Source organism: Babesia bovis (assembly GCF_000165395.2).
Source record: "Babesia bovis T2Bo chromosome 4 map unlocalized Chr4_1, whole genome shotgun sequence".
NCBI classification, from domain to species: domain Eukaryota; phylum Apicomplexa; class Aconoidasida; order Piroplasmida; family Babesiidae; genus Babesia; species Babesia bovis.
Window position 1 is genome coordinate 54420 of NW_026261571.1, and position 17658 is coordinate 72077.

The following is a 17658-nucleotide window of genomic DNA, read 5'->3' on the forward strand; positions in this document are numbered from 1 at the left end:
TGACCTCAATAGGCATTGAATGGACACTATAAGGTCCGATCTTCTATAAAAAGCTCCAGCTGCGCATGTAATGCTATTATAACATACAGAAACAATTGACATCTTTCGGATATTGTAAAAAACTAAAAAAGTCGAGATATTCAAATTTTTGAATGTTTTTTAGGAACGGGGTAGACGTGTTCGTATTAATACAAGTTCAAAATACCCCGCACTCTATTAAAATTCCATTATCATGTAAACAAGTACAATGATTTGATAATAACACATAAAATTATGTACTAAGGAGATATATAAGTATAAAGGTGCTACCCAGAGGTAATGTATAATACCATTATTAAAACAAAATGCGGTATTCTAACTACAGTTGATTTTATTGTAATTCTGTTGAGCTTTTATAAAGAAACAATTATTCTGGGAATAGAATGTTACAAAAACAGAGAGTCGTTCGGCTTCCCATGAAACAATACCTCGACAACGAAATTCGTAAGTAGAAACAATAATGATGGCATCATTCAACTGGTTATAAAAACTTTTATTTAAGATATTATACACAAATTTTATATAATAAAGAAGATTTTGACGCATCACATCGTGAACGCTCGCGGGTTACACCCAACTTTCATCAAACAACGTCTACTTTTGATTCTTGTGACGATGTGTTATCAGAATAGGTAATATATGTTGTGATACGTAACATCCCTAATTTATGCACAGCTACAGGTGACAAATATTTATTTACGGGCTTTTGCGATCTACACCTTTATAATAATGTTGCTAAATCTTATATTTGGATTGTTATTATATTCACAATTTTGTCAATAATTAAAGTGGTAGTTTGATGCTTATTGTTCATCAAATATGGGTACTTATATCAAGTTATCTAAAGTAGAAGGTCTTAGGGAATCCGACCCCGAAGTCATTGAGTATGACAGAAAGATAAAACGTTTCTTTAATGCAAGTAAAGTTGTAGGTGTTGGTAAAGAATCGGCGCCTATAGCTCACGCAGCATTTTCACCCAATGGGTCTGTAGTCTCCATGTGTTCAGCAACAAAGGTAAGCTGTTTCCATTAACGCAATAATCTGTTCATAGACAATATTCTACGACTACGTTAAAGAGAAAATAATACATACCTATAGTAATCCAAAGGAATTTGTGAGATGTGTTGCATTCCGTTCTGATGGTAAAGTTGCAGCTGTGTCTGACAATGGAGGTTGGATACAGCTTGTCGCCTTAGGGCTGAAGACAAACCTTAGAAAATGGCGAGCCCATGATGCAGCTTGTCATGCACTCATGTTTTCTCCGTCAAAGTTAAATATATTGTCGGGGAGTGATGATGGTGTTGCGAAACTCTGGGATACCGTTACCGGTGAAATGATTCAACAATACAATTTTCACACCGATAAAATACGGGCATTGGCCAATCTTGGTGGATCGGGGCACTGGTGGGTAACTGGTGGTTACGATCACATGTGTTATCTATTCGACGCCAGAGAAAAAAACAAGTTTGTGTCCAAAATAAATCATGGTGCTCCAGTTGAATGTATCGACATTTCGACATCCAACAAGATAATGCTAACTGCGGGAGGAAATAAAGTAAACATCTGGGATGTGTCTAACGGTTTTAAGCTCCTACATTCCTTTGAACCTCACCAGAGGACTGTAGTTAGAGGTTACATCCGAGACTGCATTATTACAGCTTCTTTAGATGGTACCGTTCGTTACTACAACTATTCATCACTAAAACGTGATGGATACAGTGCTACACATGCCAGTGATGTTGGTGATATGCAAGATGAACCGAAGCCAACCGGAGCTGATCATCAGCCGGAACCATCAACCGGTAACAACATTCCCATCAACCAGGATGCTTTAACATTGGCAGATGTATATTTCGAAAAACCACAACTAGAAGGCATCGGATCCACCAATAGCCCCAAAGAAACCGATATAAATATGCATGATTCTCTCTCCGATTATAGTACGTTTGTGACTCCGAGGAGCAGCGTATTTTCAGCAGGTGATAATTTTACCCCGATGAATGAGAACACACCATTCCGTGATGAAGGGGTTGGTTCTCCCTTGGGAAAGCAAGATGCCGACAATGTGAACGTAGTTCCTCAAAGTGATAATGATGCTACCGAAGACAAGAGTGTTAGAAACAAATCAGAATCAACGGTATCACTGAGACATGTATATAGATTTAATGATGCGGTAACTGCATTTGCAGTTTCCGTAGACGCAAGATCGATTGCTGTGGGCACAAGTAACGGGGAGTGGATCATAAGATTTAACCCCAAGGAAGAAACACAATCTATATCGCAACCCAAGAAAATCATTAAAGTCGATGAAACTGTACTCGAGTATAAAAGTCCCAAATTATCACTGTTGGATAGGCTGGTGAAAACATTCCAGTACCAGGCAGCGATGGATTTGGCGTTGTCACTAACGCCGCAGCATGTATACAACTTAGTTGAAAGTCTCGTGCTAAGGGGTAGCCTTGCAACTGCCGTTAGGGGTAAGGATGAACAGACCATATTGCCCCTGTTAAAGTTCATATCATCGCAATTAGGGTCAGATGTCAAGAATACCAATACACTGCTTGAGCTTGGGAATGCTATCATTGACAACAACGGCTGGCTAGAGACGTGTGATAATTCGCTTGTCATACAAGAACTTCGCAAAATACCGACTAAAATCAACTTTGAATTGTATCAGCACAACATCCTTCATACGTTGGATGGGACTATTGATCTCATACTAAGCAGGTCAACAAAAGCTGAATAGTGGATAAATTAATGATTAACCGCTAGAAGTGGATGTTTTATCATCAAAGTTTGTTTTAATAGTCTTGTGCCTACTAGGCATAACCTATTATATGTGTACGTCATGAAACGCATTATAAGGTGATTTAATATACTACAACGCAGGTTGAATATCTAGTAATCGTAATACATCGCATATATATGGAATGAATACTATTAGCTAATTTGTGTTCTAGTATTCACAACTGTAATTTGACCTCTACCCAGACGCTTGGTCGACATGTGTTCAATAAGGTCTATGCAGTATTGTTTTGTTTCATCCAAACTTTGCGTTAAACGCTTCAACTTTGTGATGATGTCTGGCAAACAGCGAAGCGCTTGTGAGTGAGTTTCTAAATTTGTACTTCCAAGTGCTACATCACTCTTATATCCGTAATGCTGTACGAACCACATTAGCGAACAATTGCCTAGAATTCTATCCGCCAATTTGAATAGTGTATTATAGTCAAAAATCAACATCACACGTTTTGTATGGTCGTCACATACAATTTGGGATCGTTCGGTGAGATATGACTGAAATAATTTGGGGATTTGGGGTGATAGTGTTGTCCAATGATTGTTTATTATCAACTGTAGATTGGCAAATATGGCCAACATTAGACCTTCATCCACTGAATCCATAGATAGGAGACAATCTAGAAGTTCATTCAGATCCTGTAGATTTAATCTTAGAATGCATCTGCGATTATATGTTATGATACAACTGTAGAGCTCATTTCGCAAATTATCAGTTATATCCATACTCAAAGAATAACGTAAAACACTTATTAGATCACGAGGATACGGATCACTCCTACTGTTCGTTTCTAATTCAAGCATCCTTTTCAACAAAATGCTGTAAAAAATGTGAATGCATTCTTTAAACAGTCCAATGGTATGCAACCAATGTAAAACAAAAGCTAGCCTTGAGAAATCTTTTCTTTTCTTAAGCCTAAAGATTATATTTGCAAACAATGTGTCCAATGGATGGTGAGCCAAGAATTCAGAGGAATCGTCACTGTAAAATCCAACCATATATTCATTAGGTGTCAGTAAATTGCTTTCTTGAAGCCCGAAACCATTACATGGAGATGAATGATTTAAAGTACCATCAGAAGGAAAACGTATAGTCGACGATAACTGAGATTGTTCCTGCTCAAGGTGTACGATGTGATTTTCGCGAGGTATGTTGCGTAAAAAGTCAGCAAAAATCTTCCATTTGTTCATAGTTGGTTCAACAGTTTCCGATAATGTTTGAACGTGATCTATAACCCGATCACTACACTTTATAAGGCACGCTAAAAAACACTCGATACAATCACGTAAGACATCTAACTTATATAGACCGTAATGCTCTTCTCTTAAAAGTCGAACGATTCCAACTAACAATACAATTATATCTTTCTGGTGAGTGTTCTTTATGTTGTACAAAACTGTGAAAAATAAACCAGTGTAGTTCCATTTTGCACATTCAGCTGATTGGAGGTAAGGCGATCTAGCCTGTTTCTCCAAATGCTGCACAACCTTTCCACAAAGATGCGAATAGAACTCCAACTTGTGTCTAAAGCGCTTTGATTCTGATGCTCCTTCACGGAATCTATAAAAATGTTGTTTATTCATCACAGTTATACAGAAATAAAGATGCAGCCGCTGTATGATTTACGTATAACAAAATATAGTTCCATTATACTTACTAATCACAGTTCAATATATAATCTAGACATAGGAAATATACTAACAAACATAAAGGCGTTACAATATACCACAGATAATAAATGCATACTTACTTGGCCAGATGTTCCTTAGAATCACGCACATATTGATTGTAGAGTTGCGATACGTAACTTGAATGCCGCCATTTATCACTTGTTGATAACTTAATTGGTGTTTTGCGAAGCATTGATATTGGAATAACACCCAAAGGGTATAAAGAGCATATCAAATTGTTATGATGGACATTCTAACTACATCACGTGTCTACCATTATAAATATTAAATAACCATTTTTTATACCTGATAAATATATGTTGAAAGAATATGTTGTTATATGTGCATCGTGCAAGGCACTAGCGATGTGTAAATAATACAAGGGTTTTTAATCAATAACAAGGGCTCATTTCTTAATTAGACGTTTTATTCATATGAAGGGATTCATTTAAGACTTGAATAGGCGTGGAATCCAATATGTATTCATTCATTGTGGTTATGTAACCCGAAGTTTCTTCACTTGGACGGTGTATCTCTTCATACACACAACGAAATAATTCATAACTGATATCACGTTGATCATTAAATATCGTACTGGAGTGGTTTCTAGGTGATTGCAAGGCAATATTGCGTTTATTTGAAGTCAACCTTTGGATATGCTGTAGGTTTGTTGGATGCAAAGGAAAGATTAAAGGAAAATGTACTTTCCTTCATATTGTAGATATCATAAGTACCGTGGTGGATATGTACGGAGTATGTATGCTTACTGTAATGCTGTTAATGTTGGAGGCAAAATGTTACGGCCATAATCTCAGTGTAAAAAGAGGACGGCTATCAACTTCCTGTACAGCAAAAAATACGACGTTGAGCAAAAATAATCCTACACAACAAAGTAAGCTAAAAGCTGCGTTCGTTACGTCAAAATCAAAAATCAGTGTCCTGAAATCGCGCTTAAGTTATTCTGCGAAGATAGAAAAACCGTTAAGTGCTATATCACGTAATGGAGTCTGCCTACCAGAAGATGTTGGACTCTATGGTAGAACTGTTATAGCATATGAATGCCTATATACGCAAGATGGCAAAACACAAACAGGTGATGAATGGGAAAAAGAACAGATTAACGCGGCCAATGCAGAGGCGCCGAAGAAATTAAAGAAACCTAAACGGGAGCGATTAACCAAAAAACCTGGTGATACAACAGTGGAACCTTATAAAAGGTTGATTATTCCACCGCCTTATAATACAACTGGTATGCTACTCAGAGAAGGAGAGCCCTACATAATCATATCTTCATGGTTACCCGGCATCGATAAAAATGACGTTTTAGTCTTCATGGATTATGCAGAGGGGGATACTTATACGCCTAAAAGATACAGTGAAGAAGTGCTACAAAAGCTGGAAATAAATGACAAGACAGAACAATACTACGAAGCAATTGAAGCTGTGCCGAGGGGTTTCGAACAACATAAAAGATCATATAACAGCACATATAATGATGTATTCAACCATATGGTGGAAACTAATGAGGGTATGAATCACTTTTCGACATATGCTAAATGCAAGGAACGACCCCCAATGATGATAATCAATGCACCAAAAAATACTGTAGTGCAACAATTCGAATTCAATACATTCGGACGAAAACGGGATCCTCAACACCCCAATAGATATAATAAATCTGGTTTAAAAGACGAACCAATACCTGATAGAATACAAAGGGCATACAGGCCTTTCACTTATTTGGACATGAGGCATATTCAATGCAACATGCGAAATGGGACTCTCCAAATAAAAGCCAAATTAACTCATATTCCACCCCCGCCAGATATGAAGAAAATATTTAAACTAGAAATTGGCGATGATTATGTTGCACCACCACGTATGTTTCCTACTGAGCAAGTACATGGGTGGATGTACAATTGGCATCATTTTGAAAAATACGATTTGGAGTTTGACATCTCTAAGATCGAACCGCCTGAAATGGATCCCGCAGAACGTGATCTCATGGAAATTCCTGACGATGATCAAATGACCCGAAAGGAAGCAATTAAGCTTATGAGGGAGTACGATAAGTATCACAAAAAGGACAAATGAAGATGTAAACTGTATAGCCTAACTATAACCATTGTGTTACATAATGAATCGCTTCACATACCGTAGTATTTTTGATATAATTTGATGGGGTTTTTGGTGCTGCCTCAACATTAATATTACCCCCATATTTTTTTATAATAATAATATAGTGCATTATTTGTTGGGCGCAATGCCTATTGCAATTATGTGGCGGTTTTTGTATTTCCCCCATTTATTGGGGGGGCTTTATCGACATCCATCCTGTGTCACTTCACTTTACAACTGCCATATTAGCTACAACTTTTATTTCGTTACGGTCAATACAGCTTGATACTGCAACTAGCAATAGTTTATAGGAGTTATACATTGTTTAGACAATGTTATTTTGCATATTCTATTTTTGATTTCAATAGCACCATATAATGTTAAGGAACATAGCTAAATAATTTTAACTATCTTGATGAGTTCCAATGTCTGTGAGTACTTAGATTCAAACGCAATGTTGCCAATAAGGTAACCATGTAGTGATCCATCAATGATCATAATTTAACCTTCGACCTTTTTCTCACCAACCTCTGTATGCTCTCTGCATATAGATGCTTTTCTGTCTGGCTTTTATATTACATAAGCCTTTATACGCGAACGAATTAACATTTCCTGTCTCTATTTCTAATCTAATTGAAATTAATTTAACATTATGGTTCTATATAATTTTGCCCAACTTTAATGCAATCCACCTATTGGTGCCATAAAACAGAAAAAAACTGAAATTGACCAAATTTGATTACTAATATATTTATTTTTGTTTTAAAAGCAGGGATTGTATTATAGGATGTATACTAAATTGATTGTGTTCTTGGTGACCATGATATATACTAAATAGACATGGTATTGAGTTTTTATCATATGTAGTGCGTTTTTCAATGTTAAAACCACAAATTATACATTTAATTTGTTGGTCGAACAGAGATACAATCTCAAAGAAAAAGAATGTTGTCCATATGTGAAAAGGGTTATCATTATAAATATTATTGGATATAAAATGGCAAATATATATTTATTAACCGTTGTATATATACAAACAAGTAGTATTCTTAATGGGTGAAACGGATGAGTTGTTGGATGCTTCCTAGTTATTTTGACGCCAAAAATGGGATATGTTGCCCATTTCGTTTTTCTAATGGTTTACTTCATATGGGAAAATGCCTACTTGGAGGATTCAGCACCACTGCATTTTCTTTAGTAATCCGTAACATTCTTCTCTTAGGTGATTAGAAAGACAGTTATACTATCTTGAAATTTGTTATTATGGTTTCGCCAACGTATAAAAGTTCAATTGAAGTGATAAAATTGTTTGTAAAAATCCAAATCATCATGTATACGTTAGTCACATTAGTTCTATGGTATATGGTGCAACATCTACAAGAGCATAAATTGCACAAAATACGTTTATTGTAAAACAGATAATATAATCTAACATGGGTACTAACGAAAAACCTCTCAAAACCTACCGCAGCAAGAATATAAATGAAAACTGCTCGTTGCAATATGTTCTAGTTTTTTGATGTTTGAATATGCAGCAAATTTTACATATACAATACACTACATGATGTAAACAATGATGTTATTAAATATGAAACGCTGTTACGACGAATAATCAATTATGTATAAATCCGTACATGGTTGTAGGGCATCATCCGATAGTAAAGTCTCAGCATGAAAAACTCAAATATGGCCCTTAATAATAACAATCAACACTATTCATATCGACTTCAGATACACGTATCCACATAGGTATAAAAGAGGAATGAGCGCATTATGCAGCTCCTGTCGCACTATATGTTGTTGTGATAATTTTGCCTGGCGTTTTGTTTTACAACTACAACATCTGTGGAATGAAAGATTTCATTAGGAAAATGCCTTCACTGCCAAAGGAGAACCGTCTAGTTCCTATCCCCGGGAAGACTTCATGAAACTTATGATTTAATATTTGTATCTGTCGTATATTGTTCTTGTGATCTTACTTTACGTAGATGATATCTCTGGGTAACATCAGTGTTACTTATAACTACCTTAAATACCTGGTTGAACATGCCGGGATCTATTCAGCACTAGCCTATTTATAGGTTGTCTAGTTCCCCAGCTCAGGGTGAGTGAATTCAGAAATGTGATCCATTAAGGAATAGTTACTCTGATACAATCTTGCAAAGTGCTAGGATCATATTATTATAGAACTGTCACCCGAGAGGTTCTATGTGGAATGAATACAGACAGCCCAATAGAAATAGTTCTTATGAAAGTTTAATAAGTAAGTTGTGTTATATAAATTTCATTGGTTTTTTAAAATAAGAGTTATTGTTGCTTCATTTTTGATTATTTATTTTTGTTGGTATATGATCCAAATTTATATTTTCGTTTTCACCCATGTATCTTGTTGTATGTATATTAAAATTGTTATTAAAGCAATTGCAGTGTTGTGGTTAAACTACAAAATTGATATTCTTATCTATGAGTTTCATTATCAGCACCACACTAATCACTATTTTTTATACGCTATTCATATAAAAAGGAGAAACGATATATTTTCCAAAGTAGTTTATCAAAACTACGATAGATAGTTATGTTAGTGTAAAATATATAATTGATTAAGGTTTATACCTCAATATGATCTATATGTTCGATTGGTTTCAATTTGTGCACTATAGTAACCAAATGAACACAGAGCCCGAATGAGTTAGATATTGTTAAAATCCATGTTTCAAGTAGTTCAAGTGACATTAAACCATAAATAAATTGCTTGTGTTTGGAGCGCTTTATTTTTGATCCGATGTTAAAGACTGTTAATTCCGTGCATAGTGTATTAAAAGACTTTTATTCAATGGCACATATTGCAATTCTAATAGTATATATTTACATTGTACAGATAAGTAGACACTGTACCACACTTTCATCGTTAACATTGAATTTTTATATTGTCTTGCGATGTTAAATATAAGAGTTTATCAAAGAAAGTTGATATCCTACAGCATCAAAATGTCGAGCTACACTGATACATAGAAAACAAAAGGTACAGATGACAGATTTCAGATTATATATGTTGTATAATAGTGGATTACATGTACAGCCTCGAGAAAATGTACATTAATAGTTTTAACATTCTAATCATAAACGACAACCCACGTGAAAGGAGTTGTAATGCTATACACTCAATGTGTCACATTCATATACAATGATGGGAAGGTTGTATAGATAGTTGTTTGTGGTCTCATTGTTGAACCCATACACATTGTCAAAAAGGAGTAAGGTTTTAAGTTTAAAGATATATTATATGCACAGAGGTTTTTTATAACGACCTATTGTCTGATTTAAAATTTAAGGATCAATCGTGATTGTAAAGACTTGTTAATACGGGTTGTATAACGCATGATATGTTGTCGTCAAGATTTCCACCAATCATAGTGTTAAATATTTTACTATACTGTTAAATATCGGAGTGGTAATGATTAACACCAAATATGTAAATGTGTAAACATATTTCTTGAATTAATACACACTGCAGCCTTCGCCTTGGTTACAGCATGTATTCAATATCTGTTGCGAAATCATGGCGAGCCGCTTAATGTCATACACAGACAAACGATTTATTTGCGGTATACATTATGAAAAGGTTTTACCAAATTTGTTCATGTCGAAGTTTTCGGGACATACGTCTCGATGTTCTGGATTCTCCAGTAGCAGTGATGCTAAGCTAAAAGCAATTACCTCTTCCCTTCCGGGAAAAAACCGTATGATGACTAAAGCTGAGTTAAAGAATTTCCCCGGACATTTGCAACGTTATAAGAAATACGGTGGCTTACCTGAATTTCACAATATTGATCGCAATAGACACGGTCTCATTACATTGCCAACAGATCGATTCATGCTGGTTCTAACTACTTCCAAGAATAATGTACATGCCCAATTAGTCAATCGCAGCAGAAATTATCGCACTGTATTTGGGTCATTCGCAGGTAATGTTGGTATAAACAAGAAGCAGCAACAGAGCGAACGTTGTGCATATCGCATTGGGGAGAATATGGCTAAGAAATGCAAGCGCCTGGGTGTATTTGCAGTGGATGTGAAGTTTCGTAGACTTATGCGTATAGAGACGGTGCTACAAGCATTCCAAGCTGAGGGGCTTCAAGTAGGCCAACTCATTCATGAACCCCGCTTACCGAAAACGGGTATTAACTCAGTACGCCCTCGTCGCCGGCGCAGAGTTTAACCACATATATGATGTAGATATGCCATGTAACGATGGACCACTTGATAACATTTTAGTCAGATATTAATGCATCAGTTGTGATAATAATATTCTTTGATCGAATTTCATAAAAATATTAATACGATTATATTAAATGTTCAATGCCCATATTGATGATTAGTATCGTAAAATAGGTTAATAGTTCTATTTGCTTTGATATATTAGGATACATAATTACACGTATCTAATAACAGTGGCAAATTCCATATCGACTGTATATCATGGATTTATCTGTTAATGTATTAAATTGACTGCCAAAAAGTCATTTTTATAATTTGAAAACGGGTTTACTACAAATATCTCATCAGTGGAAACAAATGTCGAATAAAAAATGAGCAGAAGTAATAATTGAGAACTATTTGAATAAAAGTATGATTCATATTCAATTAGAAAATATATAGACTTGATGTTAAATATATATCGTGACAATTAATACGTGATTCTTTAAACGTACTAGAACACGATTCCCTGTCATAAATGCGTTAGCATATAACTGTAATCCGACATTATTCTCCTTTGAAAATCCTATTAAGATTTAGATAACTTCCTGATGTTTCAGTAGTTGTTCATTGAAATGTGTAATGGTTCATTTGTAACATGTGCAGAGTTTCATGTGTAATATTTAACAGAAGATGCAATAATAAACAAGTAGGTTTTTAAGAGAACGATATCATGCGGTCTTTTAACTATACAACGGACGAAATATTTAATATACAGTGGATCTTCTTTACAATTATTCAAAAAAGTTATTGGGTCGTTATACCACAAATGCTTATAGGTTGAGAATAGAACATACATCATTATAGAATGTGTTGAATAACACTTATGCATTATACTATGCTTGGATAACGCCTGTGTGTAGCATTAATTTGTCCAATTTCATATCGTCGTCTAAGTAGTATAGTAATATTTTGTTGCTTTACTATTCTCAGATATGAAACTCTATTTCGTTACAAAAACAGACCAACTGCTCTAATTTTATCTAAAAGACAAATATTTTTGTAAAATGGGTGACGGCAACACGGGATATGTAGCGTTTATAATTCTCGGTGTATTAGTTTTCGGCGGCTTTTTGTTTTACAACTACAACATCTGTGGAATGAAAGATTTCATTAGGAAAATGCCTTCACTGCCAAAGGAGAACCGTCTAGTTCCTATCCCCGGGAAGACTTCATGAAACTTATGATTTAATATTTGTATCTGTCGTATATTGTTCTTGTGATCTTACTTTACGTAGATGATATCTCTGGGTAACATCAGTGTTACTTATAACTACCTTAAATACCTGGTTGAACATGCCGGGATCTATTCAGCACTAGCCTATTTATAGGTTGTCTAGTTCCCCAGCTCAGGGTGAGTGAATTCAGAAATGTGATCCATTAAGGAATAGTTACTCTGATACAATCTTGCAAAGTGCTAGGATCATATTATTATAGAACTTTCACCCGGCATGTTCAATATGGAATGAATACAGACAGCCCGATAGAAATTTTTATTGGAAGTTTAATAAGTAGCTAAAGCTATAAACTATTGATATGAATGTATAAAAATTGATATGCCTTTAAGATTGATTGTGTCTATTGATACTAGAACGTTTCATGAATTGACATTCCATTGAATCTAGATTGTTGAGTTGATGAAACAATCATTTGCCGCCAACGTCGGTGGCCTGTGAACAGTCATTATCATCGCTATGTTTGTTCTGTTTTGAATTGTAATCCTTCAGAGCCATCTTAACGGCATCTTCCGCTAACAAACTGCAGTGTACCTTCACTGGCGGTAACTTTAACACTTCTGATATATCCGTGTTCTTAATAGACTCAGCTTCTGCACAGGTCTTACCTTTGATCAATTCAGTTACATACGAGCTACTGGCAATAGCAGAACCGCAACCGAAAGTTTTGAAGCATGCGTCCTTTATCACTCCGTCTTCAACTCGTACTTGGAATTTGATAACATCTCCACACGCAGCTTTTCCAACAACAGCGGTTCCAACATTTGGGTCATTCTTGTCAAAACTGCCAACATTGCGTGGTTTATAGAAGTGATCCTTTACTTCAGGACTGTAAAACCTTCGGCACAGCCTTCTAATCCCTCGGATATCACTGATAACATTAATGTATTGCATTATATCTATTGTTGTTACGATAAAAACTGTGTGGAGTTAGCAATCTTGTGAGTGCTTCATACAATACAAGATTTATGATCCTAATTTTATAGCTCAACGTGGAAATAGCAAAATACGAATAAAACATTGGATGTCCCAAAGCATCCGTAGAAAAGGCAATAATATCCTTCTAATTGCAACTATAAAGCCGTAGATGCCTTCAGCTTCGAAACCTCACTTATTTTGTTTATGGCTCTTTCTGTATGAAGCTGTTTTACGGGTGACTGTCCCAGAGATAGTGCCTGCAATTGAGCGAGTGTATCCAGCAGCTTTGTGAAAAGGAGTTTCTTGCACTGATGCAACGTACCTCCAACGTGAACTATCTCTAAGGTAACACCCACCTTTTGTAAGCTATCAATACAGTTTAACACACAGATTACGTTTGATAAAAAGCTTCTTTTGGTCTGTATGAGTACGAGAGCATCTGAGTCGTCGACCAATGCAACGTTCGTGGCATCCGTTACATAACTACCGCCTATACTTCCGAATAAAATATCGCACAATAATCTTATTTCAGTTTCTACAATTTCACGAGTCAATATGCGCGATACCTTTGCCCATCCGTTAGTGTTATCACGTAGATTGACCTTTGCAAGTATCCAGCGGTTTTTTCGCCGGCCCATTAATAATATATGTTACGATATGTTTGTTTTATAAATGTGTAATTATTTATACCAGTTGTGGTGGTGCTTTCCTGGTATGTCTATGAGGGTGAAGCAATGTGCTCCGAAGTAGTCGCGTTGTGCTTGTATGAGATTATGTCCAAGCTATAAAGATGGATTTTATTATCGCATTTAAACACACCTTTTCTGAGGAAAGTGTCTGTACGTATTGCAAACCGGTTGTCATTGCAGGTGCGGGCATGTTATAGTTGATACATGTTTTGCAAACCTTTCTCCATGATTCCATAGTCTCCCCAATGATAGCGCGTATACTATCGTGGTACAATACGTTTGTGCCCGGAGTCAGTGTAGAGAATATAGTGCTAAGCTTCGTCAACAACGTGCAGCTAATAATGGCATCCTCTGTATACAATGTATTGCTGTAATCTCAACACCTACTGCTCCATATGTTGCATATTTGTTCCATGTTAAGATCCCAAGCAAATTTTTTTGCAGCTTCCATGAGTAAAGCTGTGCCTTGTGCTATGGAAGCTATCATGCATCCATGCAGAGTTCTCTTCAGATCCTCTGTATATTATTATGTATTTCAACTATGGAACAAACCCTCCGATATGTTGTGACCCTCTTTGATCTGTCTGTTTGGTATTATGTGGGAACTTCTATTAACATTGCTTGCATTCCTCATTTCTACAGCAGCCGATATTGTTGGGACAGGCACAGCCAGATCCAATGCCTCCTTGACAGTCCACTTTCCAGTGCCATTGGCCCCGCTTTGGTCAACTATTTTATCCAAGAGATAAACGTTTTCCTCATTAGTTTTCTCTTGCAGTATAATTGACGTTATTTTAAGCAAGAATGATCCCACTTCTCCCTCACACCATTCACCCAGGATGTTGCCAATGGTGTCGAGTTCCAATTCTAATATATTGCTCATTATCATGTAAATCTCGGATAAAGCTTGCATCATTGCATATTCTATGCCGTTATGTACCATTTTTACATAATGGCCACTAGCTCCAGGTCCAACATAAAATGACCTTCCATCCTGTTCGATATATTGTTTGACCATATCATAAACGGTTCTTTCACCGCTAAACATGATACACGGTGATATACGAGCTCCTCTTTCCCCTCCACTTACACCCATAGCGCAAAAGCTAACAGTTTATGAGATGCAACAATGTGACCTACTGTACACCTTTTTGTTTACACCGTTCTATTCTTCCGATGGTATTCTCATACCATTCATTTCCACCATCAATGACAATATCACCAACTTCTAAGAGTCCTAAAATACAATTGAGTACTTGGTCAACCGCCTTTCCAGCCTAGTGATGATTTAAGAAATATTTTATAGAACATTACCGTAACAAGCATCAGTATCTTCCTTGGTTTCTCTAAGCTTTCGATCTATATAAATTATTTCTTATTATAATATACTTACATATTCACCGAAGTTAGTAAATAGTTGAAGATTAGGTATGCGAAGTGATTCCATCTTGTCTATTTCCGATTGCTGGATGGAGAAGGCAGATACCCGAATCCCTCGTGAGGTGAGATTCTGAGTATATGCTCCGCCCATAACACCCAGACCTATTACACCGAATTCTGATGCCATCTTTTATATATCTAGCAGCAGTTTAATATGTTATGTTGTTTGGGTGTGCAGACGGCACAGGATTCCCTACACATTTTTAGCATTAGAGTTCATATGCAACAAAACTCGTTGCAGCAAATGTTAAACTGTTAAATGAAATGGTGTATCTTTTGTATATACTAATTTTTTTCTAATAGAGGCATCATTTGTATACACATCAATGCTGGTATATTGCGGAACGCACTATGTAAAACATTTTCCTTATATTTTGTACATTGCATTAGAAAAGATAAATGTTGTAGAAAACCTGGGTCGTACTATGGGCAAATCTGCTTATCGTCATGTCACTTCCATAACGTTGGTGTTTTACCCTTTGTTCGTACAGGATCGTCTCCATCACCATGTTCACGAGCTCGTCGTCTGGCCAGTTCATTCTTGATCCATTCAGCCCTCGCTCTGAGTTTTTCTAATCGTTTTTCATGTTTCTTTAGTCCTTCTTCATATTCCTTAGGGTATAGGATGGGTACCCAATCGATGCCATAAATATTAGAGAAGTCTCTTACCTTGTCCATGTCTATGCCTCGTTTCTTCATAAGTTCATCGTTCTTCTTATTCGTGCGATCTCTCCACTGTTGGAGCTGCTCTTCATAAAGTTCTTTCATCGAACGACCGGCTTCCCTAACCATACCAGGTTCATTGATTTTAATAAGCACCTTTCTAAATTTAACGGTTGACCAGTACAATATCCTTAGATGTCTGAGTTGTTCAGGTGTATACTTCCTGGATTTGTGCATTTCAGAGAAAAGGTTTTTGAATTTGAGCATAAGACCTAAGTTGTTCTTCCAATCAATGCGGCGTACATAACGTTTCAACAACCTACAGGCTGTTGCAATATCGCCCTTATTGACTGCTTCTTCAAAATGTGCTGTATATTCTTTCACCATTTCATCTGTACATCTTACTGGTCTTGACAAAAAGGGTGATACTCGATCGATGTTTACCTTATTACGTACTTTACGCTTTCTAGAATTTTCGGCTTCCGGCTTTAGACGTTGATATTTCCAAAGACACTCAAATAGCTTCCCTCTTTTTGCTCTGTATATCCTTAGGTAAAGTTCCTTTAGTAGTTTCAATCTCATGTAAGGCTGCAAACCATTTAGTCTTGTCATTATTTTCCTGTATGCAACTGTATCTTCCACATTTATGGGATTTTCTGGTGTACCCTTGGGCTGCTCGTAATCCTCTGAATATTCTGGGACATTGGGTGGTATTTGCTTTGGGTCTAACCATTTGTAGCAAGAAAGATTTTGCCTATCTTGCGGTATAAGATGTTGTAGTACATATCTCGCTACCAAAAAAGGTTGTGTCTTGTCTATATTATCTTCAGTGGGTTCGGTATAACCAAGTCTAACTTGCAGCAAGTGGTCGACATCCTTGACAAAGCACTGGCAATCTGAGGCAAGCAGCACCAGCCGATTATCGCTAAGCAGTCTTTTGATAGAGTGGAATTCATCACGTTCCAAGAAATATCTCAATTGTTTTATTAAAACCTTCCTATCATAAATCCGTCCATATACGTTGTCGATGGCACTCATGTCAACTCCGGGCATGTCTCTTAACCTAGTGTTATAGTTAATTTGTTCGGGGTCATGAGATCTAAGAAGGTTTTCATAATCCACTGTGGCATGCTTTGGTATCATTGACTTTGGGTAGGTCTTCTCAGTTATAACCGGCTTGGCAAACACAGTGAACGTCCGGTGACCTTTTGGTGGCTGTATTGCATCTCCAACTATGTTGTAACCAGAATTCAACTCATTGTAGATAGATGGTAGACTAAAACATAATGCCCAGAATTCGTATTTGCTTGTTTTTACAGCTTCTGTATCTTCATGGTTATTAACTATGGGTTGTATTGTTGTTCTTATAAATCCAGGCTGATAAAGCATTGTGCTTCGGTTGGTTTTTAGGTGATTCCATCTTTGCGATAAAGTATAACATGATTCAGTAACCGATAGGATTATTAAAACGACCGCCAATACGTTCCATGCGATAATAAGTGCCGGTTGTGGCATTTAGACCCTCACCAGCGTCATCCAGACATCACACCTACATGGCAGAGCTATCGATTATACACATTTGGTGCAATTTTTCATTTAAGCGTTACATATATATCGGTGTGTAATAATTTCTATTTCATCGTGTCGCGTTTCGACGATTCTGTTGTAGAAGGCAAACATTTCCACATGTGTTCAGTTCGAGCAACACATACCATATCTACGGTTCTGTAATATTTTATGTCTACTCCGATTTTTCAATGTTACACATCTATTTACTTTATGTACCGTTTAGATTAATGTTGCTAGTTAAATGATAGTATGAGTTCACG

The 17658-nt window shown here is 36.4% G+C and overlaps 9 protein-coding genes across 9 annotated transcripts; 4 read left to right on the forward strand and 5 right to left on the reverse strand.

Moving 5' to 3' along the window:
• The first annotated feature begins 792 nt into the window (after nt 1–792).
• BBOV_IV004010 (WD domain G-beta repeat family protein) lies at nt 793–2839 on the forward strand. Its single transcript, XM_001610280.2, has 2 exons — nt 793–1053; nt 1091–2839. Exons 1-2 carry the CDS (start codon nt 859–861, stop codon nt 2783–2785), a joined length of 1890 nt encoding a protein of 629 aa, XP_001610330.1. The 5' UTR covers nt 793–858; the 3' UTR covers nt 2786–2839.
• A 113-nt stretch (nt 2840–2952) lies between these two features.
• Nucleotides 2953–4756, reverse strand: BBOV_IV004020 (uncharacterized protein). Its single transcript, XM_001610281.2, has 2 exons — nt 4590–4756; nt 2953–4399 (listed from the first exon to the last, which is right to left on the reverse strand). Exons 1-2 carry the CDS (start codon nt 4700–4702, stop codon nt 2980–2982), a joined length of 1533 nt encoding a protein of 510 aa, XP_001610331.1. The 5' UTR covers nt 4703–4756; the 3' UTR covers nt 2953–2979.
• A 359-nt stretch (nt 4757–5115) lies between these two features.
• Nucleotides 5116–6657, forward strand: BBOV_IV004030 (uncharacterized protein). Its single transcript, XM_001610282.2, has one exon. It carries the CDS (start codon nt 5254–5256, stop codon nt 6601–6603), a length of 1350 nt encoding a protein of 449 aa, XP_001610332.2. The 5' UTR covers nt 5116–5253; the 3' UTR covers nt 6604–6657.
• Nucleotides 6658–9891: 3234 nt separating this feature from the next.
• Nucleotides 9892–10888, forward strand: BBOV_IV004040 (Ribosomal protein S11 family protein). Its single transcript, XM_001610283.2, has one exon. It carries the CDS (start codon nt 10187–10189, stop codon nt 10844–10846), a length of 660 nt encoding a protein of 219 aa, XP_001610333.1. The 5' UTR covers nt 9892–10186; the 3' UTR covers nt 10847–10888.
• A 791-nt stretch (nt 10889–11679) lies between these two features.
• On the forward strand, nt 11680–12104 carry BBOV_IV004045 (putative integral membrane protein). The gene has a single exon (XM_051767816.1). The coding sequence runs from the start codon at nt 11892–11894 to the stop codon at nt 12060–12062; it is 171 nt and encodes a 56-aa protein (XP_051623636.1). The 5' UTR covers nt 11680–11891; the 3' UTR covers nt 12063–12104.
• A 347-nt stretch (nt 12105–12451) lies between these two features.
• Nucleotides 12452–13145, reverse strand: BBOV_IV004050 (Iron-sulfur cluster assembly scaffold family protein). The gene has a single exon (XM_001610284.2). It carries the CDS (start codon nt 13011–13013, stop codon nt 12531–12533), a length of 483 nt encoding a protein of 160 aa, XP_001610334.1. The 5' UTR covers nt 13014–13145; the 3' UTR covers nt 12452–12530.
• Nucleotides 13136–13711, reverse strand: BBOV_IV004055 (ribonuclease P/MRP family protein subunit). The gene has a single exon (XM_051767647.1). The coding sequence runs from the start codon at nt 13673–13675 to the stop codon at nt 13193–13195; it is 483 nt and encodes a 160-aa protein (XP_051623651.1). The 5' UTR covers nt 13676–13711; the 3' UTR covers nt 13136–13192.
• A 4-nt stretch (nt 13712–13715) lies between these two features.
• Nucleotides 13716–15300, reverse strand: BBOV_IV004060 (6-phosphogluconate dehydrogenase C-terminal domain family protein). The gene is made up of 7 exons (XM_001610285.2): nt 15120–15300; nt 15041–15085; nt 14867–15003; nt 14279–14832; nt 14114–14242; nt 13857–14077; nt 13716–13819 (listed from the first exon to the last, which is right to left on the reverse strand). Exons 1-7 carry the CDS (start codon nt 15291–15293, stop codon nt 13718–13720), a joined length of 1362 nt encoding a protein of 453 aa, XP_001610335.1. The 5' UTR covers nt 15294–15300; the 3' UTR covers nt 13716–13717.
• A 264-nt stretch (nt 15301–15564) lies between these two features.
• BBOV_IV004070 (putative integral membrane protein) lies at nt 15565–17481 on the reverse strand. The gene has a single exon (XM_001610286.2). It carries the CDS (start codon nt 17342–17344, stop codon nt 15617–15619), a length of 1728 nt encoding a protein of 575 aa, XP_001610336.1. The 5' UTR covers nt 17345–17481; the 3' UTR covers nt 15565–15616.
• Between the last annotated feature and the right edge of the window lie 177 nt (nt 17482–17658).